Source organism: Tenrec ecaudatus, chromosome 12 (genome assembly GCF_050624435.1).
Source record: "Tenrec ecaudatus isolate mTenEca1 chromosome 12, mTenEca1.hap1, whole genome shotgun sequence".
NCBI classification, from domain to species: Eukaryota; Metazoa; Chordata; class Mammalia; order Afrosoricida; family Tenrecidae; genus Tenrec; species Tenrec ecaudatus.
The window spans coordinates 708,325-723,320 of record NC_134541.1 but is presented as its reverse complement, the minus strand read 5'-3'; the positions used below and the strand labels follow the sequence as shown (position 1 = coordinate 723,320).

At 61.8% G+C, this 14,996-nt stretch overlaps 1 protein-coding gene across 1 annotated transcript in view; it reads left to right on the top strand.

Moving 5' to 3' along the window:
- The window catches only part of NTSR1 (neurotensin receptor 1), a 30,117-nt gene extending 21,687 nt beyond the window's left edge, over positions 1 to 8,430 (top strand). Inside the window, exons 2-4 of the mRNA XM_075527676.1 lie at positions 6,505 to 6,706; positions 7,136 to 7,226; positions 8,184 to 8,430. Of these exons, the coding sequence (XP_075383791.1) occupies positions 6,505 to 6,706; positions 7,136 to 7,226; positions 8,184 to 8,430 (540 nt within the window). The remainder of the gene's footprint in view (positions 1 to 6,504; positions 6,707 to 7,135; positions 7,227 to 8,183) is intronic.
- Positions 8,431 to 14,996: the final 6,566 nt, after the last annotated feature.

Sequence of the window (14,996 nt, the reverse complement as noted above, 5' to 3'; positions counted from 1 at the left end):
CTCACAGCCTGTTTTGGGGGAGACCCAGAGGCCTAGTTGTCCTTACCCCACCCCTTCTTCCTCCTCTCTGAAGCACAGGAGACCCCAGGACCCGGGCTCCCTCCCAGGCAGTGTGAGGCTACCTCCTACAGTGGGGTGGGACAGAGGTGTGCAGCCACAGTGGCCACTGCTGTGGTGGACAGAGCCAGCAGCCCCTGCCCAGCCTAGGGCCCTGCTGATGCGGTTTCCGGGAGAGTTCTCTTCCAGGGCGGGCGGGGTGGGTGCAAACACACGCAGTCCAGCCTGGCCCCTGAAAAAAGTCCCCAGAGCCCCGCTATTACAGCCTGAGGCTGCTAATCCCCACCCTCAGAGGTAACTGGCTGGGCTCTGAAAAGCGTGTGCTGAGCTGTCTCCGTGGCAGAGCTTCCTCCAGTGAGTGGTGGGGTGGGGGCAGTGTTCCAAGCCCTCTCTGACCTGAGCCAGGCAGCAAGGGCTTCTCTCCAGCCTTGGCCCCTGCTCTGGGAAGACCTGAGCCCCTGCACCAAGGGCCTGCAGGAGGAGGTCCCAGGCTGGTCTGGGCTCTGGGCAGCACCCGTGCCGAGCTTGCCACACCCAGGGGTCTAAGTCTCACACCAGCCAGTGCCCCTCAGGGCCAGACCCAGCAAAGCCCATGAGGGGTGGAACCCTGTCTCCCAGTAAGTGCCTGCAAGGCTGTGTGGTGGCCACGTTTGAAGATGTCACAGAGTCGGGTGCCACCACGGACACAGGTGGGGACACTGTTCCCAGGGGCCCCAGGTTGGGGCTTGATCCTGTGAATCGTGGACAACCACAGCGGGCCTGGGGCACAGGGCCACATCCCTTGCCATAGGTGGCCCACCGTGCACCCAGCACCAGCAGTTGGGCCTCCTGACAGCAGGGTCTACCCAGGCCATTTCCGGCAGTGTTCGAGGAAGGGGTGAGCGGGAGTGATCTGAGGGTCCCAACTGCAGTCAGGCCAAGGGGCCGGCTCTGATAACAGCGTTGTGGGAGCCACCTGGGAGTCCCATTGCACACACCCTGAGTGCTGAGCCTCCAACCGCTAGTGGGGGACAGCAGGGACAGTGGGCACTTGGGGGAGGGCTGATGGCACCATGGGGGTCTCATATGGGACCAGGCCACAGGGAAGGCGGAGGGAGGGTGTCAGCCCTGAAGTGAGGCATACATAGGAGCTTCACCTGCCACACAGAACTCCAGGGGATGTTGGCGGGGGGGGGGGGGTTGCTGTGCCCGCAACACGAAGTACAGGCAGTGCTGGTGCTGAGGGGCACAGTGGGCAGGAAGGGGGCAGCTGCAGCATTCCACAAGGGGGTGCATCAGAGTCTGCCCCTGCCAGTCGGCCTCAGGCATCCTGCAGGCAGTCTGGAGCCAGCAAGCAGAGACTTCCTGAAACAGTCTCAGCAGCCCCGCTGGCTTGGGCCTGGGCCTAGGGCCGCTCCTGGCCAGAGCTCCTACCAGGGGCTTTCCTGAGGGCCCATCAGCCACCTGTGTGTCAGCCTTCTGGGTGTCACCATGCTTCACAGCCTCAGCTACCACTGAGCATCTCCGGGCGCCAACCCCCACCCCTTGCTATCTGATACGATGGGGGAGGGGGAGGACAGCAGGCTAGGCCAAGAGCAGAGCTGACCGCAGGGCGGCCTCTGGGCTATGGACACACCCAGGCCTCCACAGCCAAGACTTGTACATGGGGGTCAGGCCAGGCCCTTGGCCAGAATAGTCATCCTGCCTCACACCCCTGCAGCAGGCCTGGCCCCACAGCCACCCCTTTTCCTACCCGAGGTCAGCATTCACGCTGTTGGCGCCTTGAGAAGGCTGGCCACCGAGCTGTTTACTACTGGACAGCAAGGCCCCGTGTCACCTGAGAGGAGACAGTGCGCGCCAGCCCACACCGAATCCCGAGGGGCCAGGGTAGGAAGCCGGAATGGACAATGGCCTTTCATTAATGCCTCTAGGGAGCTGCTCCCCCTCCCCCAACACACTCCATGCTGCCCACTGCCCCTCCTCGGTTCCTTGCTAAGGGCTCACACTGCGGGGTCTGGATGGGACCCCAGGCTATCACGGAGGGCGTGGTCCTAAGGGCAGCCGTATAGCTGACTGCCTTTAGGAGGGATTGGGGACCGAGGATTGTCCCTCCAGGGGCTGTTCCCTGTGGGAGAAGCAGGAGCCCCTGGCACCATCCCCTCACCTCTTCTGTTGTGTATGTGGGCGGAAGAGGGGGGCGATGCTGCGGGCCTGTAATCAGATTGCCCTAAAGCACAGGCGGATCTTGATCCTTTTGAAGTGCCCAGGAGGCTGTGCCAGGCCAAGCGTCCACGCAGGGAGCCACTTAGGGCCTGACTACCGGGGCTGGTGACTTAGGATGGCTAGGGAGAGGGTATTTGCTGAGCTACCACACAATTATGTGGCTGACGTCGTGGGGCTGGGACTCGGCTGCCAAGCAGTGAGGGCCGAAGAGTGACCAGCTACCGGCTATGCACAAGGCAGGGGAATAGGCCACGCGGGCACCAAGCCCACCCTGGTTCCTGAAGGTAACTGCACAGCCCTGCCCCCACCCTGCAGGACCTCACTTCCCGGGAAACCATTAAGGGGTGTGAAAACTCCTCAGAAGCCACCCCAGCTTGGGCACAGCCCTTGGTTGTCAGTAAAGACCAGAGTTTCCCAACGAGCGGCAGCCTGAAGCCTACCACGGCCCTTGCTAACCCCCCAGACCCTCTCTACTGAAGGGGCTGAAGGCCCCGAGTAGATGAGGGCCCAAATGTTAGGAAAACGCCAACAGGCTGAGCAAAGCTGTTGAAGGACGGGCTCTGATCTGGGTGGACTGAGCAGCAGCATCCAGGGTTCCCAACCAGAAGGGGAGGGGCGCGGTCAGGGTGAGGGGGCGTGGTCAGGGTGAGGGGCGGGTGCTGTGGTGAGGGGCGTGGTCATGGCAAGGAGTCCCCGGTCAGGTTAGGAGGTCTGCAAGCCTGAGGGTCGTCGCGAGCGTGGAGCAGGAAGTGCACACACCCTCATCAGGCCTGGGTTTCCTGCCTAAGAGCGAGTGGGTCCATATCTTTGTTAGCTGCTGTGAAATTAACAGCAGAGAGCGCACGCGGCTGGGTCCCCACGACCTCTTCCTGATCTGTGGCAAGGCACATGGAGTCCACTACTGGAGTTACCGGCCAGTCCACTTTGGGGGGCGGGGCTCGCTTCCCCTGGCCTGCTGCATCATCAAAGGCGTCTTGGTGGCACTGTGGGCTAAGTGCTGGGCAGTCGGTGTGTGGTGAGGAGCCCCTGGTGAGGACACATCCCCTTCTCTGACCCCTCCTCTCCTTCATCCACGGCTCTGTGCTGAGCCCTGTTCTCGGGGGCCCCGTTTACACCCCCATTTTGTGGGTGAAGAGACCGAGGCTGAGATGTGTATGAGGAGTGGGGGTCACGGGAGCCCCAACATGCCCCCCAGTCCCTGGGTCTCGGGGCTGGGCTCATGCTGCGAAAGGCGCGTGGGTGAGGCCTGCTGCTGCCGGGGCAGAAGGTGGCCGGAGGTGCCGTCCTGGGGGCGCTGCGAGCCACCACCCCACCGGCCCCGGGCAATGGTCCCTGCCAGCCGTGCTCACTGAGGCCCGAGGGCACTTTGTGGTCAGTGCCAGGGACCTTCTCACGGGGGCGGAGGGAGGGTGTTCCTACGAATTTCACCGCGGCTCTTGGTTTCAGTGCATGACTCCCCGTGTGGTGAAGGAGCCCCGTGGCGCTGAGGGTCAGGCGCGGGGCCAGGAAAGGCAAGCCTGGCGTTTTAAACTCACCGTCCACTCTGCAGAAGAAACATGAGGCGTCTGCTCGGTTCTGCTAGGTCTCGTCGCGTGGCCAAGGGTGGAAACTGCCTTTATAGCGGCCGTAGGCCGACTGCGCCAAGCCTGATTCCTTTCCCAGCAGTTGGTCTTGCCTCTTGGCGTCCAGAGGGACGGAAAAAGGAAGCCGGGAGAAGTGACACTTTGAGGAATATTGATTCTACACTATAGACTTCCAAAGACAGACAAATCTGACTCGGGAAGTGTGTGAGCAGCCTGCTTTCAGACGCGGGTCGGCGAAGCTCCGCCCCTTGTACCCTGGGCTCAAAGCTCCGCCCCTCGTACCCTGGGCTCGAGGCTCCGCCCCTCGTACCCTGGGCGCGGGCTCCGCCTCTCTTCCTCTGGCAAGGCAAGTGTCTTCCCACTCGCGTCTCCCTGACCCCTGATCTCGGAGACCCCACCCACCCACCCTCCAGCCGCCTGGCCCCTGCCTCTTACTGAGCAGACGTTCCAGTGACCCGAAAGCAGAAATCCGAAAACATCCAACAGGCCCTGAGCCGCACCCGGTGGTGGCCAGAGGTCACACCACCCTCTGACGCCCCTGCAGAGGTGCTCACCGCGCTGAGGAGCCACTCGAGTTGGGGGAGGAGGAGGCACCGGGTCATGCCACACACGGGGCAATCCAGCAGGCCCTGGGCAGGCTTGGCAGCAGCTCGGGTGACAGACAGGCGAGTGGTGTAGGGAGGCCACCTCACAGTTCTATGAAGGCTCCAGTCTCTGCCAGGGCTCCGGAACGGAGTTCAGGCTGGTGCCAGTCTGCGGTCCGGCGGGGAGCAGACAGGATGTGGCTCCTGTCCCACGCTGCTGACCAGGTCCAGCTCAAGCAGCGGCCTCTGCCTCCTGCAGATGGAGGAAGAGACTCCTCCTCCCACAAGAGGGGGGGTCTACAGGACTTGGGGTGAGGGGGTTCTCTTTAACGCCCCTGCCCTAGCTGGCTTAGGGGTGTCCCTTAATGTCTCCCCCACTAGAGCTTTTTCCTCCAGTACCTCTCCCCTCCAGGGCCCCCAGGCCTCCCTCCAGCACCCATCCCAACTCTCACCCCACCCCAGCGAGCCTTAGGCTCTGTCCCTGGTGCTGAATGCTCCTCCCTTTTCCTCTTTCCCTGTCTTTTCATGCGCTCGGACAGTCGGAGACGTTTTGCAGCTCAGTGTGTCAGTGTCTTCTTGGGGTCATCTCCAAAGTCAAGGGAGTCAAGGGAGACGTACCCCAAGCCGTGCTTTGACCCTTGTGGACTTGTTTTAACTTCCTTCTGAGTGAACGTGCCTGTGAGCAGTCGACAGTCTGGTCCTCCATCGGCCCTTGGCCTCTTCCTGACTAATGATACTGAGCTTCCCATCACACCTTTCCACAGATGTGCTCCGAGCCCACAGAGTCCATCTGGTGAACTCTGTGTCTAGCTGACGGGCACTAGTTGAAAAGAAACGTTTGCGATGAAGAGTTGTTGATCTTGCAAAATTCTGTCGCACGATTTCCGACGTTGTCTTCAATAGAACCCTGCCATGGGCTCCGGCAGGGTCAGATGTCCCTGCCAATCCTGCTGTGGCCCTGGGCCCAAGTCAGAGGCAGGGAGAGGCCCAGGCGCTCAGGGAGCTGCCACTGAGATGGGCAGTGTTTTCTGTGTACTAGCACCAGGACCCCAAGGCCCCTACCCTCAACCCCGAGTGCCTCAGTTTCCCCATCTGTAAAGGGAGCACTGACACCTGTTTCCGGGAGTAGCAGCAGACTGAGTTGAGGACAGAGGAGGGGCCTAGCATGTGCAGGCAGCTGTGTGTGGTCTGCTGGGTGGCACTGACTCATCCTCACCCTGATGACTGATGGCGGGGCCATTGCCACTGAGACCTCACCCCACGAGCCACAGTTCTGCCTCAAGCAGGAGCTGGCTGGGGTGTGAGATGGGACCCAGGAATCTGCGTAGACCCCCAGTCTCCTCCTGAAAGCACCACCTCTGCTGTACCACCCAACCCTCGCCCCAGCTAGTGGCTTCACCCAGCAGCCAGAAACCTGGGCATCTGAGACCCAGCCAGAGCCTCAGCCACAGCCTGACTGCCCAGGGAGGGGTGGGTGGGAGCCGGGGTCCCTCTCTGGCTGCACTCCCAGGCTGGAGGCTGAGGCCCCTCCTGGGGACAGCTGCCCACTGCTGACTGGTGCCCATGAGAACACACACAGCCGCCCTGGTTAAGCAAATGCCCAGAGAGGCACTCCCAGGAGGGGCACTCAGACAGCCAGGCTCAGAACAGAGAGTCACATCAACACCAGGCCCCTACTGAGTAACTCTGGGCCAGACTCAGTTTCCCTCATGCAGGATGGGTTAACACAACTACGTCTGAGGTAGTGTCGGGTCAGGTGAAGCCTGGAGCCTGAGAAAAGTTGGGGTTTAGCCAAGGCAGTCCCTGCCTGTGAACCTCTGCATGCTGGATCAGAGCCTCAGGCTCAGCAAGGGCAGGAGGGAGCTTACTTGAGTTCCACCCTGTGCCCACACTGTACGGACCAGCTCCCCGAGGGGCTGGGGGTGGAGGCAGCAGCTCATCACTGGGGAGGGCGGGTGGCAGAGGCCCGACAGAGATCTGGGCACCCCAACCTCAGGCCCTGAGTCCCAGCCCACGGGCCAGTGTCCTGAGAGACTGAGAGGCTGAGCTGAGTGGTGACTGACGGCCATGCCCTGCAGGTCAATGCCTTTGTGTCCTTCGTCCTCCCCATGGTGGTCATCTCCATTCTGAACACTATCATCGCCAACAAGCTGACCGTCATGGTGCGCCAGGCGGCCGAGCAGGGCCAGGTCTGCACGCTGGGCGGCCAGCAGACCACGTTCAACATAACCATCGAGCCTGGCCGGGTGCAGGCCCTGCGGCACGGTGCCCGCGTCCTGCGTATGTAACTGAGGGTCCCCAGGGGAGGCTCCGGGGTGACCCCAAGTCCGACCTGTTGTCAGAAAGCAGGACCATGCTCGTCCACTCCCTGGTCCAGAGGCCAGTATTGGTCAGGGGCTCACTGCCCAGCCTCTGTCCCATGGGGACAGCTGACAGTGTCCCCAGTCCCTGCCTGTGCTCCTGGTGGCCCCAGCAGCCCATCCCACTTGTCCCCCTGACTTTGCTGCTGAGGATGCCCTGTGCTCATACAAAGATGAGGTTGGGATGTCAAGTTGCCTAAGGGACTGGCCAGGCCCTCCCTCAGTGGAGTCCCCTAACTTGCTGAGCCCCCCACAGCTGCGCTGAGCTCCCACAGCCACGCCGAGTCCTCCCAGCAGAGCCCCCCATCACTCTGAGCCCCTACTCCGCCCACTGAGCCCCTGTGTCTAGGCGCTGTGGTCATCGCCTTCGTCGTGTGCTGGCTGCCCTACCATGTGCGCCGCCTCCTGTTCTGCTACGTGTCTGAGGAGCAGTGGACCCCGTGAGTAGAGGGTGGCCCGGCAGGGGAGGGAGGGTGTAGTGTCACAGGGCCGGGGAGGGGACTGGTCAGCAGCCGGGCCGGACTAGAGTCCCCTGAAGAACCTCTGACCAGGGGCCATAGCAGGGCCGCCCCTCCTCCCCCCGGGGAGGCCGGTGTGACAGTCAGCGTGGGGCAGGTCAGCCTCCCAGCTGTGACTACTAAAGAGAGGACACGCAACATTGGCCCCCAGGAGAGAGGGCAGGAGCTGCTGGTGACCACAAGGCACCATTTCCCCAGCACTGACGTGAAAACATATGGGCAGTTCTGTCCACAAGGGTAGGGCCTCCGAGATGCAGGGCTCCTGCAGAGGTGCTGGTCACAGGGCCCGAGTCTCCCCAGCCCACACTGCCCTCAGGCAGGGTTCATACCAACCCCTCACCCGTTCAAGTTGCCTGCGGTAGGACCTACTCTCTGCACAGCAGGGCTGCTGTCTCTGGAGGGGCTGGGGTCTGCAGAGGGAGAGGGGTGCTGGGGGGCCATGTGCAGGCAGAGGAGGGGTAAGAAGCCCCAGGATGAAGTATTTCCAGAACTCGGCCTGGTGACAGAGGGAGACCCTCATGGTGGAGACAAGAACACAGAGGAGGTGAGGGTCCTCCCAGGGGACCTGCCCCCCATCCCCCTGAGGGGCTGGCATCAGAGCCTTTTAGCACGGGACCCCACCCCCCACCAGGAAGCCTCCGTGGCCTGGCTCTCTGACAGGCGGCATGTATTGCAGGGAGCGATGGGGAGCCCTGGAGCTCAGGAGGGGACGCTCTCATTCCATGCGCCTCAAGCCCAGACACCGGCAGGCCAGGCCTGATCCCCTGCCCTCCTGTCCCTCGTGACTGGGGGCAGCAGGTCTGGGCCCCAACCTCACATCCCTCAAGGCCTCGCTGGGCCCTCAGCGGCTCCGTCCCCTGCCTCCCTCTCCGCCCACAGGTTCCTGTATGACTTCTACCACTACTTCTACATGCTGACCAACGCCCTCTTCTACGTCAGCTCCACCATCAACCCCATCCTCTACAACCTGGTCTCCGCCAACTTCCGCCAGATCTTCCTGTCCACGCTGGCCTGCCTCTGTCCCCTGTGGCGCAGGAGAAGGCGGCCAGCGCTGGCCAGGAAAGCCAACAGTGTGTCCAGCAACCACACTTTCTCTACCAACGTCACCCGGGAGACACTCTACTAGGGCGGGCTGGGGCTGGAGGGCACCCCGGAGCTAGGCAGGGTCAGTGGGGTGGGGGGGCCTGGCTGGCCCAGCGCCATTGCTCCAACCACCCCCGTGCCCCGTCCCTGCCCCCACCCTCCCCTTGAAAACCAACGAGCAAGTCCCCCTGCCTTCCACACACACACCCAGACCCCAGCGGCTGCATCTGCCCACGGGTGAACAGGAGGACGGTGGGCCATCCTCCGGGCAGTGGCTGTGCTAGCATAATGGTATCTCTGTCGCTGGCCTGGGAGGGCAGGGTGACCACTGCTGCACAGCCTGCCTGTGGCTGTGATTCTGGCTGGGGCCAGGGAAGGACGCTGCCCAGGGCGTTGGCCCTGACCTCCAGGCCTGCTCCTCCCTCACAACCCTCCCACCCCCACAGAGGCAATTCTGAGGCAGGGGCTGCCCTCCTTCAGGCCTAGGACTGGTGGGAGAGGGTGCTCATCCTGCTGCCCTCGCCCCCAGGACCAGGCCCACCTAGGAGACCTGGCTCTCAGGTAAGCTGTCCCCGCTCATAAAGGAAATGGATAAAGGACACGGGCTTGCCCCTCATCCTCGCCTATCCTGGGGCGGGGAGCAGGGGAGGGCGGGTTGTGTGGGGGGGGCTCCCCTTGCTCTGAGCTGAGGTCCAGCTTCCGCTGCCCCAGTAAGCCCATTCAATCAGACAGAGATAGAGCTGGGCTGCTTGGGAGGAGGAGTGGGTTGGGCTACAGGGCCCCCAGAGCCTCAAATGCACCCACCACCAACCGCTGCCAACCAGCAGGCCCGGCCTCTGGGGGTCTCCCCCTCAGGACAGGAGATTGCCTGCCCTGGGGAAGGCAGGTCCCCGGACAGCCAGGTGTCAGCAGGGCCCAGCGGCAGACTCAGGCTACTGTGTCTCCCTGTGCTCAGCCTCAAGTTCCCAAGAAGGGAGGCTGGCCGAGGGTCGCTGCCCCGCAGAAGCTCTGTAGCTGGGCTTCTTGGCACTCAGTCTCCCTGCCTGTGAGAGGAGAGGCTGCAGGCCACCCCTCTGCTGTGGGCTGTGAGACTCAGGGACCCCACCCTGCTCCTCCATCTCTGCAGGGGCCTTCTTGAACCTGGGGCTCTCCAGGAGGGCCTGTTCTGGACAGAGGGTGCCCCATCTCCATCTGTGAGTGGGCATTGGAACAGAGCAAGAACTGACCTTTGGATCAAGGATCTTGACTCACCCCTCCCACAGTCCCCCGAGCCTCGGTTTCCCCGCCTGGTCATTCTGCCTTGGTGGGGGAGGGGGGTTACAGCTGTAGGGCGACTTCTCTGTCAGGGCCCCCTCCTCAGGAGAAAACGAGGCTTTCTGCTCCCATGGGGCAGTTCTCCTCTGTCCTGCAGGGTCGCCGTGAGACTGCATCTACCCGATGGCCATGTGTTTGAAGTGACCTGTCGTCTGTCTCAGCTACCTGTCCTCACTGTGCAAGACCTCCCACAGGGTGGGAGTGGGGGAAGCATCCTGAGCAAAGGAATCGCTGCCTCACAGTTCTGGGGGCACCCAGCGACTTTGGGGAGCCCCGCCTCCCCTGCAGCCTGGGTCCCTCCCCTCACATGTATATCTTCAGTCTGTGTGTGCGCCCCTCTGAGGGGCTTCATTTCTGTCACCAGGGAAAACCCCTTTCCAAGCTGGCCCAGTACAGACACAGGGCCAGGACTCCCACAGTGCCGTCCTAGGGAGATATTCACCCATCAGACCTCTGTCACCTCCAGCCCTGGGCCAAGTCCACTGCCTGGAATAGGAGCCGCCGCTCTCTAGTGCCCTCCCCACCACCAGCCCCAGCAGTCTGGCAGCACACAAGCTGTCTTCAATGGCTGCTCATAGCCCCCGAGTCCCCACGATGCCCTGTGACCACAATGAAGAGACCTGTGCCCCAGTGACCCCGCTCTCACATGGAAGTGGCCAAGTTCTGACTCCAGTTCACTCATTCACCCATTCACCAGTCACAGAGTCAGTCATCCCTCCCCAGATCCGTTCCTGACTATGGGTGGGTGAAGGGAGGAGGGGCTGTCCCCACCAGGCTCAGGGATCCATGGGTGGGCTGCTGGGGGCTGAACCAGGCACCTGCAGACCCTGCATTTGGGCCAAATGGGGCCAACACAGGCGTGACCAGAGCGTCCATTGGGACTATGTGGAAACTGCACGGACACTTGGCAAGCTCTGGGCACTGCAGACGTGGTCCCACCACATTATTAGGCCCGACGCAGCACAGTCCTGGGCCATTTCAGGGTCGCAACTGGATGGACGGAGCCTGGTCCCACATCCAAGAAGCAGGGCTTTGGGGACAGGACGAAAGCTGGCCAAAGTGTAGGGGACGGGCCAGTGTCCAGGAAAGATGTGACTGGCTGCCACAGCCCGGCCCTCAGTACCCTTTCCAAGTCATCTCTGCCAACGGGCCGGACCCACATCACAGCTCCCTGCCTTTGGGTGCTCAGTCACTGCCCCCAGATGCTGAGCCTTCCCTGCGCCACCACCCCCCCCGTGGGCTCCTGAGCTGGGGGCTGAGGGGGTCTTGGTTCAGCAGAGGGACAGAGGGAGGCCACCAGCTGCAGACCCGTGACACTGAGGTTGCTAGGCAACAGGAGAGGCGTGGGGAGAGCCTTCCCCTATGTCCCTTAAATACATCTGAAGGAAAAGCAGCTGCCCCGCCCCCGCTCCTCTGCCCCCCCCATCCCCGCGGCAATTATGCCCTGAATTCCAGTTTTGATCAGAACACCATGGAAACCACGTCCTGGCTGAATTTATGAAAGGAACAAGGGGGTGGATGGGGCCGGGAAGAGTGAGAGGCAAGGAGGAGGGGGCGTAACCACCGGGGAGGGAGCCCACCGTGCACTCTGCACTCACGTATCGAACCGGCACACAGACACACACACACACCACACACACAGGCACACATGTGTGCATACATTTAGCTGTGTGCTCATGCACACACATACACATACATGTAGGCGCGTGCTCACAGGTACCAGCATGCACATGCTCTCACTGCTGCATACATGCACACATGTGGGCGCGTGCCGTCACACATACACACACATCCTGTGACACATGCACACAGCACACTCACGTCTGACATGCAGCCTGCAGCCCTGGCCCTGTCCCCCAGGCGGCTGCAGGAAGCTCTGGGGACTGTGACTCTCACCTGGCCAGCGGCCCCGGCCTGCTCCACCTTGTCCTCCAGGATAGAGAACAGGGAGCTCATCCTGTGCCCTCAGGCAGGCCCAGGGCCTAGCACTCAGGGCCATGCACTCTCTCGCTTCCAGACTGGCAGGTACAGGGCCCAGCACCCTCAGGCCTCCTCTGTGCCGAAACCATCAGTGCAGAGTAGGGCCAGCCTGGGCCACGGTGAAGGCTGAGGCCCTGGAAACAGAGGTCTTCCCAGAGCCTGTGGGGCCAAAGGCTGCACTGGAGACACTTCAGAGAAGTGCCCCCTGCCCCACACCATGCCTGGCCCAAAGACCCTCTTCTCCATCAGTCGGCCAGAGAGGGAGGGGCCACAGCACCTGTCCCTCCTCCAGAGGCCGGTGACAAGCGTCGGTCCTAAATCCCAGGGCCTTGCTGGAGAGGGTCCCTGAGGCTCAGATGGTCCCTCAGGACTGACCCCAGCAGGACATCAGTTAGCACCCCTCCACCAGCTCCCCCTACCTCCCTACCCCCCATCTGTACTGGCCCCCCCTACCCCCCATCTCTGGTGAGAATTCATCCCAAATAAAGGACTTACACACGAACCCTGGCCTCTGACTCTGCTTCTGGGGAACCTGGTGGAAACAGGACTGATGGGGTGTGCAGGAGTGTGAGACCATATGTGAGCACCCCAAAGCCAGCTGCCTCTTCCCCACGGGGCCTGGCAGACCCTCCATCTACATGAGCAGATGGCTGAGCATGGAGACGGGTGAATGGGCAGATGGGGTGCACAGCGGGGTAGGCTGGTTCATGGGTGGGTGGGTGAGTAGATGGGTAGATGGCTTATGAGTGGATGAATGGATAGGGGTGGGGAGGGTGGATAGGTGAATGTGTGTGTGTGTATACCTGCTGTAGGTGAGGGCTGAGCTGAATGGAAGGAGGAGGGGAGGGAAGGTGCTGGGGAGGAGACCCCAGGAGCAGCCTAGGCGGGGTGGGCAGGAGGCATAAGGAGCCTCCCAGGTGCAGGAGTGACCACAATCCATGTAATTCCTTCCCACGGCGGGCTAGCACTGCACCTCGGTGAGGTGTGTGTCCACCAAGGGTCGCACTGTTGTCGGGGGCATGGTGCCCCAAGGGGGCAGGGTCATGCCAGGAGGGCATATGGAGCCCTCTTGGTGGGAGGGGGGGTCAGTTTTCCTACCCAGGCTTACGGTGAACTTGCCCAGAGACAGAAAGGGGGCCTCCTGACCACCAGGAGAGAAGAGCCAGGCGTAGACGTGTCCTTTGGACTTCAGCCCTGCCATGAGGCCCTGCTGGATCTTGAGGCCTGAAAGGCAGGTGGTGAAGGGGGTGGACTGTGACCGGGAGACAGGGAGGCCTCGGGGGCCCAGGGCCCGGCGAGAAGCAGGCTCGGAAGAAGCACAGCACAGGGACAGGCAGACTCACGTTGGGCTTCTGCCCCCCTGGCGGGAAAGCTGAGCCCCTGCAGGCCGGCTCACTGTGGGAGTGGGGGTCTGTGGGCACTTGCAGCAGAGCACAGAGCCCTCTGTGACACTCAGCCAAGCAGGCAGAAGCTGGACTAAGAGGCCGGGGCCAGAGAGGTTGCCTGCAGGCCCAGCTGGGGGAAGGCTGTCCTGGCCAGAAACGCCACTCCTGCGGATTTCTGCGTCTGAACCTTAAGCCTGTGACCTCCCTACACACACTCACCCTCCCTACCTCCAGCCGATCTGACTCTTAATACAGAAGAGGACTGTCCTTGGGGCTTTCTGAGACTGTCAATCTTCCTGACAGTAGAAAGCTTCGTTTTGTCTTCTCCTTCTGAACTGCTGGCCTTGTGGTTAGCAGCCCCGCAAGGGCCTCCTGGGAGCCCCTGCCCTGCACACGGTGTGTGAGCTGAGGGCAGGACTACAATGAATTGTGGAAGCCGGCAGGGACAGAGTGATGTGGGAGGAGGGCTGCTGTTCTAATTGATCAGCAGCATGGACAGAGGGGGCATGTGGGACCCCCACCTCAAAGAACTCAGCCTTGTATTGTGAGTGGATCCTGAGTCTGGCCACACCTGGGGAGAGGGGGACTCAGAGGTCAGATGCCTCCTCATCCCAGGGGGGGGAGGGTCATCCCCCACGCCAGTCTCAGGGAGGGCCTGTCTTGCTGGAGAACTACCAGTCACCTCTGAGGGCTAAGGAGACCGGGTGTGCAGAGCCAAGGGGAGCGGAGATGCCACCCAGGTTTACCCTGGCCTGTGAGAACCCCTGACACCTAGCCGAGACAGCAGCTAGGACCCCGGTCTGACCTTCTAGCCCCCAGAACCGGGAGAGGATGAATCGCTGCAAGTCGGGGCCGCCCACGTGGTCTCCAAGCTTAACCCCACTGAGGAGATGGTGCCCCGGCACACAAAGTGGGAGGGGATAGTGTGTCCCCAAGATGCCCCCACTCCAACCAGGGCTATCTCACCTGGGCCCAAGACAGACTGGCTGGTGAGGGGTCTGACACACTCCGTCCAAAGCTGAGACTTCCCCCCACCCCTGGCCTCGTGCGGTAAAGCCAGTCCTTTTGGCATCTGGCTGTGCAGCTCTGGGCAGAGTGGGGCTGCCCCGCAGGGTCCCCAAGGCTGAGTGTGTTGGAAGCAGACAGCCTTGGTGCTGCCCCACTGGCTCCTGGGTTTGAATCTGCAGCCTTTCTGTTAGCAGTTGAGCCCCCTTAACGAGGAGCACTGGGCTCCTTCACCAGCCATCATCTGAGGAGGAGGAGCGTGCGGGACAGAGCAGACTGTAACCCAGCAGAGGCAGACCGGCTTGTCCACCTCCACGAAGCGCTTCACCTCGGTGCCACCAGGCTCCCTGATGTGGGGCAGGTGCGTGTCAGTGAGCACGTGAGCAGGCGCATTCCGAGTCCCAAAGTAGAGAGGGTGGCTGCTCTGGCCCCATCTGGGACTACCTGAGCCAAGGAGAGCTGGGGAAGTTTCTTCCTGATTCTCACCCCACTGCTGGGGCCTTCCCCAAGGAGACTGGGCCCCCGAGAGGCAGGGTGCTGGGGGAGAGTCACCACCTCCATGCACACTGCAGTGCTCCCCTCCACACACATGCACATGCAGATGCCTGCACACACACCTCACACATGCACACACACACACATGCACACACCTCACACATTGAAGTACATTCAAAGAAACAAATCCACAGATACTCATGTACAAGAGAGAGTTTTAGATAAAGGTTAAATGCACATCAAGAAAACATCCCAACCCAGTGCTGCCCAAGCCCACAAGTTCAACATTAACCTATTAAATGTCCGCCACCAATCCACAAAGTCCTTCTCCATCTCACAAAACAAACGCAATGATGCCAATGGCAGGAGAAAAGCCAAATCAGTGAATGTATAAGCATCTCAGCGCTGGCAGGGGTCTCCACATGGGTGC